Genomic DNA, 12,547 nt, shown 5'->3' on the forward strand with positions numbered 1-12,547 from the left:
AAAGAATGCAGATCTGTTTGCTTTGGAAAAGAATCAGTCATGAAAGCAAAAAGGGATGAAACCATCACTTTCAACTATAAAACATTTCCCAAACTTCTTATCCTCATCTGAACCACATTTTTCAAGTTGTGATTCTGGGAATTTGCTTGGAGAGATTGCCTAACCACGAGTTCGAATTTAAGGAGACAGCCTACCTTCCTTATTCATACTAAGCGGAATTTGATGGACAGTCTGCAGCTTGATGCAGGAGTTAGTCAACATCTGGAGCTCCATGGATGTTAAGGAAGTCGTTTTAATACCTGGAGAAAAATAAAAGAAATAAAAAAGAATAAAAGAAAAATACATTCACTCATTTGATTTATGGCAACCATTCCATTATAAAGGTCACAGGTTCTTCTCTGGAAAATAAGGATGTGTAGAATTCCTATAACATAATAAAGCAGACATTTGTCGCTCCTTGACTTAGTGGAAAACAAAGCAAAATGTGTGGCACATGAGAAGGCTTCTCAAATGAATCCCTCTGGCTTTGATAACACTGTGGGAATGAAGGTGACTCAATCTCCACACATACTTGAAGCAGTGAAAGCAATAAACAGATCAAAGTGGAAACTCATTTGGCAAGGTAACGCAGAGAATCAGATAGAAAAAATCAATCTGAAGTGGATTATAAGTGAGAAAAGGTTTGATTGACTTACATTTCTTCTGCTGTTCTTTCAACACCTCCCTCCATTCAGCTCGTTCGTAGTCGGAGGAAATCAAAAAACTGTAACACTGCAACACAAAACACAGTATTCATTCAAACACTATGAGTCACGCTTAAATGCTTGGATGACACTGCACTTATGTATTTTGTCTAACAGCCGCTTCAACAGCTGTACGTCTAAGTGTAGCACTTGCTCTACAAAGCAAGACTGAGACAGATCAAGGAGAATTCATGTGCAGACGATCTGCCGGGAATGAAGCGGAGGTGGAGGGCGATACAGCGTGAGGAGAAAGCAGGCGGAGGAGGACGGAGACTCTCATCACCTTCCCGTTCTTGTTGTAGACCCGCAGCGGCATGCTGGGAGATGTTAGCAGCAGCAGCGACTCCTGTTCAGACAGCTTCTTCCGGAGACGGTCGATGACTTTTGATCCCTTGTTGGCCCTCTGTAAGACACACACCACTCATTTATGCAGTCTGTCAGATGCAAGAGTGTTCGATGCATTTTAATGAAGAAGTCCTGATGACTTCGCGTCATGCTTTCAGTTAATGTAAATATAATTGGCTCCAGAGCGACTTCTACCTTCTCTCTCTGGATCTCACTGCGAAGGTGGGAGATCTTGACCTTCATGGCGTCTAGCTCTTCATCAGGGACTTGGGGGATGGTGAGCGGTTCCGGGTCCTCTGGGCCCTGGAAGGTCAGCTCCGTGAGTGGGATGTACCACTTACTGTCGTACTGTTGGTTTTTGCTGCAAGGGCAGGAGCAGAGAATTAACCATGACATGGAGGTGAAGAACACATGAGAAGAGTAAGGTGTGCTTCTCACACTGGTTGCTTTTTTTTAAAATTATCAGTTAACTTTATTTCTTAGTGATTGATTTTTTTTTAAAGTTTACATTTATCCACCTTTGACTGTTATATTGGTCTACTGTTTACATTTTTTTCCATAGATATTCTTCTGCAAGACTGGACAATCAAGTTTGATTTTATAATACACATAACCATTAACATTTTTGAAATCTGAACATTTATTGGGGTGAATCATGTGAAGCAAAAAAAAAAAAAACCCAATTATGAAGACCGCAAGGAAAAAATATTTTGTATACAAAATATTTTGTTTATAAAAAGGTTAAAAAGCAGTTAAACTTGACAAGTAGACTGAACAACCACATATTACATTTCTCACTGAAGGTATATCATATATAGACATATATAGCATTTCCCCATTAAGAGTTTAGCTCTATTTGGAAGAAACTGGAGCGCATACAAAAAACCCACACCAACATACACATTAAGTACCCACTCACAAACATGATACAAAAGCTAGCACGATATGATAACGCCCCAACTATATGCTGTTTGGTTTGGACCACATGAGGCAGCCACTCCAGCCGACGTGAACAGGTATTGACCACTTCAAACTAGAAATAGCCCCTGAGCGACTGAGGCAGGCTAAGACACTGTGTATTCAGAGTAAAATTTGTCTCCCACTTGTGGCTGACGTCACTGTCCATTTATGTTTCCTTACCCTCCCATCTGCTTTTTCAGTTTGGCGCAGAGCAGCAGGTCGGTGAACAGGAAGACGTGTCGCAGCTTCCTGGCTCCCTCCACCAACTCCACCATGAAACTATCCTTCAGTAGCTGACGGTTCTGGAGGGATCAAAACAGTGGTGAGAATGAGTGACAATCAGTGGCAGCCTGTTAGTGTCTCCCTAAACACCATGCGAGTTTGAACAGTAGAGGACAGAAAAACACTTCACATCACAACAATATCAAATGCCACACACAGATCTGTGAATTTCATTCTGATATCCAAACCTGGGCGTCAAACAAAATCTTCATTAGTTACTTAGGTTATTAGTTACAAAGGTGATGACCAGATTAGAAGCTCATGACTCTCATTTCCCTACCACTGCGGGATGGACGGAGAGTACAGGTAATGGAGAGTATGCCGAAATGTTCAGGGGTTTTCACACTGATGTCAGACTATATAATGAGGGTGTAATACTGCCATTCGCCAAGGGGTGGCGGTGATGCGGCGAAAAAAAGATGGGAATCACTATTCGGCAATGAATGTCCACCTACAACGCTTCTGAACGACACTGGGCAATTGATATAACCAAAAAAGAAACAGCATTGCCTCATACTAACCAACAAAATTATGACCGAAAAACATTGCAGTGTGGGTGAGAGAGATGTAAACATGTGATGACAGAAGGTGGAAGACGGAAGATCAAAACTAATTGAAACTCAATTATATCGCTGTAATATAATATATAGCTGTAGATCATTTCCGCTTCACTCACATACCATTAATTCAGAAATAACCAGAAGTGGTTCGCCTCATATGACAACACAGGAGAAATAAAGGTTAATATTCATAAACCCAAAATCCCACTTTCATATGAAATAATCCAATCGAAAGAGAAAATAATACCATTGTCTATTTATCTAGACAGGCTGAGGATGATATTTGCATGTTTACAGTTCCTTCACTTTTGTTTGGATTGTGAGAGGTTGTGAGGTCACTCCACATGTTCTATAATCCCTTTTGGTTTCAGGAGTAAACAAGAAAGCACCACATTGTATGGTTCCTGTCAGTCAGAAAACTGGTCTGCGTCTCTATATTTAGAATGTTGTTAGCAGTTGGAGAGATGCTGGCGCACTCAAATTTCCAAAAAGAGAGCGCTCGACAGAATAGCTTGATCTTTCTGTCTGCAGACAAGGCATTGTGGAAATACTAGCTTTTGTTTGGAACTATAATTGCTCTTTTTTCACATGAGGAAATAATATTCAAAACCCCTTAAAAGGTATGATGAATAATGAAACACAAACAACTAAATTTATTTCACAGGGAGCATTTTCAGTGCAGCAACTTTAAGAACATGGCATTATACAGTGTCATGTCATCACTGGAACATCCGTGATGAAGGCGACTAAATGAGATGGACGGAAAACGTTGCTGCACTTGATGCAGCAAAGGGCTTGATCATCACTGGAGCACTTCAACCCTGGTTTTTAAGATGATGGGTTTGTGATTATTTTAAAATCTGTAATCAGAATATTTTTTTAAGTCGAGTCCCACCACTAATGGTTGAACAGTCGCTCTTCCACAAGATATCCACGGTCAAGTCATGGGGGCAGCAGGCAGAGGACAAGATCCAGACTTCCCAGTGAATACTCCAACTCTTTTGAGTAAGCACTGAAGTTGAACTTGTTTTGAAATAAATAAATATGATAAGCTAGAATCCACCCAGAGTTTCTCCAGTCCTGACCCTCATCCGGTCTCTGAGGTAACTTCACTGCGCCCGATATTTGCCTGACTTGTGCTCATGATCCAGACTCTCCACTTGCCTTCACCCTACTCCACCTGAACCTTCACTCTCCTGGGTCCAACCTTGCCCACTTCTGCCTCAAAACTGCTTCTGAAAACTTGCTTCTCAGCTTCTCAAATCTCAGTTGAACTGACTGTCTGTGCCACATTTGGGGTCCAAACCTGCACAGGAGGCCTGGAAAGACGCCTTCACTCTCCAGTCAAAAATCTACTCCCGGGTGATCAAGAGACACTTATTGTGTTCAGTTGAAATTCAGTTTCTGGGCTTATATGGAGGGTCTGTTTCACAGTGTGAGCCCAGGAAATGTCCCTAATAAAGCAGCTGTCTCAGCACATCAGATGACATTTTCATGGAATGCGATTGCCGGTAGCAGAAAAGCGACTTTCTTGATTTCTTATAATAGCTGAGTGGAACATCAGCAGCCTGGATGCTGAGGCAGCCGTGTGTCGCGGAGCACATTTAAGGCAGCGAGCGAAGATTAAATATTGACCAACTCCACGAGAAGCCAGGCTGAGAGCATCGACAGGGGTAATCGCATGAATTTACAAAAGATCTGTGTTTATTTTTAGAATACAGTGCATGCTGGAGAGCCACAGCACAGGCAGCCTTTAGTGCGTGTGTGTGTGTGTGTGTGTGTGTGTGTGTTGGTCTTGCGTGGAGGAATCCGTCTGAACGTGATGTGTTTTCTAAAGAGTGTGGAATAGAGACATTAAGAGATTTGAGACTCGTGAGTGTGTGTACTTTGTGCCACAAGTAAACCCACACTCACATCGGAAGAAAATCTTACCATCGGAAAACAAAGAAGAGGGAGGGGATGAATTGAAATTTCCATAGTGGCATCATTTGCATTTTAATTAAGCCGCTCCTGTCTGTCGCCCCCACATTCACTCCTATTTTATCGGTTCTGGCCAGGACCACTAGGGCCCACTTTGCTGCTGCATTCCGTCACTGAACAGGTGTTGAGTGTCACTTAAGCAATCAAAAAAATTCAGAAAGCGCAGACTTCCGCCAAGCTGGTCTTTGTTGTTTCACCAGGACAAGTTTAACGGAAAATAGGTAAATACATTTCAAGAGGCATGAATGAATGTTTATTCAATAACCTCTAATAGATTGTGATTACATTTGACATTTGCATGACACGTACAGGATGCAGTTTTTGCTGTGATTAGTATAAACATCACCCCACAGTAACATTTTCATGATCATGAGAGTAGAAGTGTAAATAAACACTTGGGTGCGAGTATATATTGAGGTGGAGTGTGTAACTTTGTCTTGACAAATGAAACACATTTTTAGAGATAAAATGGCTTTTAAACCGCAACACTGTGTTTTTAGTTCCACATTCCAGTGTGTTTTGCGGGTTTGAGTCGTGAGATGTAATTAGCTGGAACGCATTTTCTACAACTGCTCTAGTACTTTTATTGCCGGAAAAACGTAACCATGTCATTTTAATGGAAATGTATGCTAGCATTTTACACGTGCGGCTCACTTGACATCAAATGAGGTTATATAAGGCCCTGAGCTAAACTGAGTTTGACACCACTGCTCTAGATCGAGTCCAATTAAAACTGCTTGTACTCAGTAAGCTTCCTGCTCGGGAAAAAGCCAAAGAGAGAAGACAATAAAAACAAGGTCAAGAAAGACGATTAAAATAACCCTCCACACGAAATGTCCAAGAGCTCTTCTCATTCACCGAAATGGGTGCAGGTCTTTGTTCCGACCAAACAAGCACACACAGTTAAACCAATCAGGTGTCAGCTGAAACAAGCAGCACCAGACTAACCATCAGCTGATGACAGTCAGCCCATTGAGGACTTGTTTGAGACCCCTGACCTAAATGGAAATGAGCCAGCAATCTCTCTATGGTGAGCTGAACAGAAGACTTATGGATTTTAGTCATTCTTTTGTCTCCACGTTCATGGTGTAGCTTCTGGTTCTAGTGTTAAAGATCAGAAAATCATTGCACGTACATATGTCAGAGGGCATGTGCGTCCCGATGCTGTTGCTTCAGTCATTTAGTTCCCTTTGTAGTGCCTTGAAACTACACTTGGTGGCGCTTAGTGTGTCGGAAAGGAAGGGTCTTCAATTATTACACTGGCAGGTAGTGCAAGGCAGGTGTGCTGCTTGAGCCAGGAATCACTCAAGCTTTTGACCTCACGCTTGTTCGCCTATATAAACATGGATTATTAAGTCAATTTGTTTATCAGGAAAGCCACAAGGAATATGAATACTCCAAACAACGTTCATGTGGTGGATTCATTTGACGGAGAAGACAGCGCATCAACTTAAGTTTGCTAGTTCAGCAGCTTCTCAGTAATGGAAGAAGAGAGCATAAACTCTGGTTCACACTCAATCACCATTACAGTATACTTTCGTTGTGTGTGTGTCTTTGTGTTCCTGTAATGCAGAGGTGGCGTGTCCGCCTCCTTCTGATGTCTGTGCTAGCACAGCAGCTTTGAAATGCATTTCCTCAACAAATGTGCAGTATATAACCAGAAATGATGAGACAGATGTGATACACTTTTCAAGAGGAAAGAAAGGCATGTTCTATCATATTTCTGTGTTTAGATAGAACTGTCACGTGTCACACTTTAGCACTCAAATAAAAAAAATCTAATCAGATTAGACAGCCCTGATGTTGAAAGAGTAGAATATTGGATATTAATGGACATTACTCCCAGCTTATAAGTAAAAATAAGCCAAAAAGAAAAAAGGGATAGTTTTGTCATTTCAATCGGCATGAGGCATTATGGTGTTATTTTTCACTTGAAATAATCTCCATTCATAAACATACATACTTCAGAAAGAAGAAGCAGAGTGAGGAATAAGTATCATCATCATAAACATAAAATGAACATGGTCTAAGGACTAGCATGGCTAAGATCACTTAAATATCTATGGTGTCAAAAGCTGAAGAAAAGAGGCGAAAAAATTATAAACATATTATGAAATAGCATTCATGATAAATAAAGGCCTGTTACATGATCTACACTGCAGTTGAGCCAGTGAGGGACAGACACAAACCTCAGGCGTATTAAATACAATATCTACAGTGAGGTGCAATATAATGAGCTCTATTGATTTCCATTTGCTGCTTTCATGTATCCAGGATAAATATTTGATGACTGGTGCTGAAGTGGAGTGGATGAGGAACCTGGAGGGGATTCACTGATATTGCCTTCCCAAGATTGTGTGTTCAAAAGATGTGGGCTGCAGATAGTGTGTGTGTGTGCAAGTGTGAGTGTTAAGAGAGGGTGCTGTAATGACCCCCGTGTGAGCGAAGGGTGGTGCCAGAGTGGTTGCTCGGCCGGTCCCGCCCTCTTTTAATGAATAATTAACTTGGAACCCGATCATCAGCGTGGACCAGTGCCTCATTTCAGGGCATTATGTACGGCAGAGTCACGCAAGCTATCAATCAAGAGGCAGCCATTCATGTGCGTCAAGTCATCTCTAGGGATGACACCGACAGCGGGGGGTGGTTGGTTGCGCGGTGGGGAGGTGGGCTGGAGAAAGAGAGATGGGAAACCACATGTGAGACAGAGCAAACGCAGGATCACCCTTCAACCAGCCGACGCTGCTATGACCATATAAGGACATGGACTCCGCTTTAGGCTGCAGATTGGTGGTAACCATAACACCACACTGCCATTCGACAATGAATTCATATAGCGGGTGGGAGGGTGACTGTGTGCTGGGAAGGGGGGTTGTCATGACGTCATCTGGCTGAGCAAAGTGCCTCACTGCACTAGCATGTCAATCAGTTGCTCATTTAACATTTTGCTATTACAACAATATACACAACGTTCTCTTGTTTTCACATACATATTTAACAAATACCTTCATTTGAAAGTATTACATTGGTTGGTAAAGGGGTATAATGTCTGAAATAATGTAGATCTAAAGCCAGGGCTGGTAAGAAGAACAGCCTTCACTGCATCAAACTATGTTTTTGTCCACAATGGATGCATCAGGCAGGAAACCAGATCAGTCAATATTGTAGATCGATTAGCAACACAGGTGTCGATTCTTGAATCATGAGGGTGTTCAGTCAATAACAGCTCTGTTGCAAACATGATTTAAAAAAAGCTACACTACAGTTGTATTGGCGTTTGTCCTGTGCGAAACCTTTCAAAATGCAAAACAAAGGCACTATTACAGCACATTCCTCCAGTTTTAAGCTGTTACATGTTTTATGAAGTAAAAAGTGTACCAACATGGTTTCTGCATGTTTTAACCAGAGCTGGTCAGGTGACTACATGCGCTACCCTCCCCATTGAAAATCAACGAGGGAAACTGTAGTTCCTATACACACATACGTACATCTTCAGTTCACCACTGATCAGTCCAGATCAGGACTAAATGCAAATGAACCCACCGAACCGCACCAAAATCCAGTCACTATGAAGCCCATTTCCTTTATACCTTGAACGAGCAAAACTTATGGCTGTATCTTCCCTTAAGAGAGTCATTGTGTAGGTTTATTGCCCACTTTTAAATTCCCAATAATGTTGTTGCACAGCATCTATACCAGAAGTAAAAATAAAGATCGAAGAAAAAATGCTTACCTCTCCCTTCTTTACGGTCATTGACTGGCGTCTGGGTGTGGACTCCTCATTAATGCTGGACAGGAAGTTCTGAGAAATCCGTAAGGCGTCCTGTAGAAGCGGGTGATCTGGGTGGCTCGTGGGGGTGTGTTTCAGCAAGTCCTAGCACAATGTAGTAGATCCAGATTAAAAATACTGCTAAATTCCATAAGTTAGATAATGTCCTTACACAAAACGCTTGGTTTGATATGTTATGTATACTTCTTTGTAAAATCAGTTTCTACTTACATGAAGTACGAGAGTGCTTCTTGTGACTCGGTCCACTGGTTTATACAGCAAAGCTACAGATTTAAAAAGAAAGAAACACAGTCTTCAACTCTACCTTCAACACACAACAGTGACTCTCAGTGAATAACCACATTGTACAATGAATGTTCATGTAATATAATAAAATGGCTAGATTTTGATATAAACATAAAAAAATTGAAGTATAGAGTAGGAGACCTGTAAGGCAGAAATAATGTTATGTTTTCAGCGCAATGAATAAGATGTGATGGCCTTACAGACACCAAAAAACAAGAAAATGTATCATTATTTCATTTTCTGCTGCTTATCTTGGTCATGCACCGTTCTGAAGCCTATCCCAGATATATACTGTAGGTTTGCGCTCTGGGCTCTCCACCTTAAGTCATTTGTAGTGCACATACAGAGGGACAAGCACTCAAAACCACAAAGACTTTAACAACAAAGGGGCATCAATTAATGTCTGGAGTGTCAGGAGAAAACGGTGGCTCATTATTAGGGAAGATTACTCATGAAATATCAAACAACCTTGATAGATGAATCTGTTTACATGAAGCACATTGTCTCAAAATGAAATGATTAAAGTCATCCACCAATGCTGTCAAAGGAATTGTGTTATAAGATTGATGACATCATTCTGTGATAGACTCATAATGTTACTGACCCTCCAGAGAGTTTTTGGCAGTCTGGTCCTTTGAGTCTTTTGGGCTCCGCACCTTCAGATTCTGTCAGGAAAAATAAATGAAATCATTTGAAAAGCCACTCCAGTAGAATGAGAACAAGATCCTCTTTTTATTTCGAGCGCAGCTCTTGGGTCATTCACGTCTCTATTCCTGCCATCCTCAGCATATTCTTCCTCCCACCATCTTGCTTGGGAGTCATGCATCGCTACTCAACCCATTAACATCCCTCCATGATGAATTTCCCAGTCTGCACGAAGACCCGGGTCTCTGCTCTGTAGCCTCCAAACTTGAAGAAGACCGATGGCCCATGAAAACCACCACATGTTTGGCAATGTCAAGAGAGGAAGTGCAAAACAAGAAACAGCTTCAACTAATGAAGCTCATTAGAGTGAAATCCAGAAATTGTTGAGTCGGAAAAATGGAAAGAAAGAAGATATGTGTTTGATCTTTGGGAAAATGTAACTTATCATTATCCTTTGAGCATTTCATTAACAATATGATGAGCAACCTTTACACTTTCGCAACTTTGGCCTCTAAACAACAAGTTTAAATTTGACAAGAACATTTATAACAAAAATAATAACTGTGAAAAAGCAAATCTCCCAAGAGTCCAATAAAATATGTGGCTACATAAGTGCAATGAATTTTGGAAGATAAATCGGCTCGATCTAGAACAGTGATACCATTCGAGTGCACACCATTTAGTTGGAAGAAATCATATTGAAAATTCACTTTCTAGTTTGACTTTCTTTTTTAAATCCAAAGAGGGAAACAGAGGAGCAGCATTTTTTTTTTCTAAATTCGGGAGAGAACTATGCAGGACCTTAAAGAGGTTGTGACCACATTTAACAACTTAATTAGATCATTTGCTGCTATGTCGGGGTCAAGCGTCGGCCCGGCTGATTTTACACCGCGTTTAACGACCTCATTACTCACACAAGTCTTTGGCTGTCACAATGCACAAGGAGGCATTTTTCAGGACACAAACGGATAACAATCAGAAAAGAGAGCAACTTGGACAACATTGGAAGGAATTCACTCATCTAAGAATCATAGTCTCACAGCTCGACTCACCTCAGAGATTTCCGCAAACTGCGTGTTGGCCTGACAGCACTTCTCCGCCGTCTCCACCGCAAGTTCGTAGTTGTCCACGAACGCCCGGTAAACCCCCAACTGGCTGGCCTATGGACAACAAGACAAGGAGTAATGCTTCATGACAAATTACAGAAACAGAGAAAAGAAAACGGGACACTCAGAAGAGGTCGCTAAGGCACAAGTACAGATAAGCAAATAAGATAAACAATATTATCCCCGGATGTGTTTCGGATTGAGGGACAAAACCAGAGTTCTCAGAGAAATATGTCACAGGCACTTGGATGCAGTTGCAGGTTCAGTCAGAATGCAAGGTTCTAAGGCTCCATCACCACAGCAACCGGAGAAAGCTCTCCTGAGTTGGTGCGTGTAATTAATGATTGGTGTAACAGTGGTAAAAGCACGTTCAAGAAGCAGCGTGGCTGAATAAAATTCCAGCAAACGTCGCCCGCCAGCACTGCTATCCATCTCCAATGCCTACAAAAGAACAATCAATTCTGCTGAACAAAAGCCAAGAGAGAGGACATTCACACACACACACACACTGCACTCACACACACACAGGTTAGTTTCACTAAGGTTTGGGGACGCCTCATTGTCATAATGCTTTCGCAAGCCTGTCATCCTAAACCTAACCATCAAAAACAAATGGGTAAACACGACCAGGACTCTTTACCAAACATAAACCCTTTTGAAGTCTTCATCCTAAAACTGTGGGGTCCAGCAAAAATGCCCTCACAAAGAGAAATGTCCTCACAAACAGGTTGTTTCCAAGAATTTGTCACCACAAGCATAGTGAAACCATGCAGAACTGGTATCACGTTACCTGCCTAGTGAAGATGATCTAACCTGATCATCGGTCTTTTGACAAGACAGATTTTATTTTCAGAAGTGTGTTTTGCTTCCCAACTCAATAAGCTTGCTTACTCGCACAAATCATGAAAAAGGAAAAAAAAGCTATCATAAATTTAATGAAATATAAAGGTCCAGGTTTTTTCACAAGATTTTCACAAGTAACTCCAAATTAATGTCATAACCCAAGAAGACCTCACTCCCTAAATTAAGGCATGACCCTGACCTTTGGACATGACCTTTGGCATCACGGGAGAGTGAGAATTGATTTGGACTGGAATGTGCAGTCATAAGGTCTTTAAACATTGTATGCACACACAGAACAGGCAGGGCTTCAGAAACTAGGTTTGGAACTGTATTATTAACTCCAACTGCATGTGTATATACAGTGAGTGAGATGCAGCGGAGACTATTACGGCATAAAAGGGGATTGGGTGGCGAAAGATGGGGCTTTGTTTGGATTTCTGAACTTCATGTCTGTCTGTCGGTCTCATTCTACTCAAAATATAAAAGACATTTGAGCCAATGAACACAGTCCAGGGATGTTTATCACTAAATGTTATGACGATAAAGCGCTTAATTTGCTGAAGACATGGATTGGGAGCAGAACTGAGACCCAGCTTTATTCATAGGCTTTAAACTCTTTCTTTCTGACACTCCTCCTGATCAACTGTCGTCACCGTCGCTTCGCCGCTCCCTCTATCGCCTTTTTGTTCTGATGTTTCGCGATTCTTAAGCCCTTAAGATTTCATAGACAGCTCTATCAACATCACTGCTGCACAAATCTACTTGCCAGACTAACCCCGCTCTCCACTTTTCATCTCCATCCCCTCCTCCTCTTCTGCATCATCATCCACTTCCATCCAATCTTTTTTGTCTTTCCTCTGCCTTCTAATAGAACATCCGTCATGTACAATCCTTCCCTTACTTTTAAGCTTCTTCCTCAGTGAGTGTGGAGGGATATAAACTGTCCAGGCAAGCACCAAACAGTGTCAGAAAATAAAAGGAAGAGAAGGTGAAAAACAAGCCATTTAAGTT

General features: G+C 41.5%; 1 protein-coding gene across 3 annotated transcripts in view; it reads right to left on the minus strand.

Annotated features, from left to right (window-relative positions):
- Positions 1-12,547, minus strand: part of bcr (BCR activator of RhoGEF and GTPase) — a 60,749-nt gene that overhangs the window by 8,109 nt on the left and 40,093 nt on the right. For all 3 annotated transcript variants that reach the window (XM_053854990.1, XM_053854980.1, XM_053854999.1), the window contains 9 exons: positions 10,640-10,747; positions 9,547-9,607; positions 8,868-8,920; positions 8,601-8,741; positions 2,229-2,350; positions 1,284-1,449; positions 1,027-1,146; positions 696-771; positions 195-299 (listed from right to left, as the gene is read on the minus strand). In XM_053854990.1, coding sequence (XP_053710965.1) covers positions 195-299; positions 696-771; positions 1,027-1,146; positions 1,284-1,449; positions 2,229-2,350; positions 8,601-8,741; positions 8,868-8,920; positions 9,547-9,607; positions 10,640-10,747 — 952 coding nt within the window. The remainder of the gene's footprint in view (positions 1-194; positions 300-695; positions 772-1,026; positions 1,147-1,283; positions 1,450-2,228; positions 2,351-8,600; positions 8,742-8,867; positions 8,921-9,546; positions 9,608-10,639; positions 10,748-12,547) is intronic.

Source organism: Synchiropus splendidus, chromosome 1 (genome assembly GCF_027744825.2).
Source record: "Synchiropus splendidus isolate RoL2022-P1 chromosome 1, RoL_Sspl_1.0, whole genome shotgun sequence".
In the NCBI taxonomy this organism is placed as follows: domain Eukaryota; kingdom Metazoa; phylum Chordata; class Actinopteri; order Syngnathiformes; family Callionymidae; genus Synchiropus; species Synchiropus splendidus.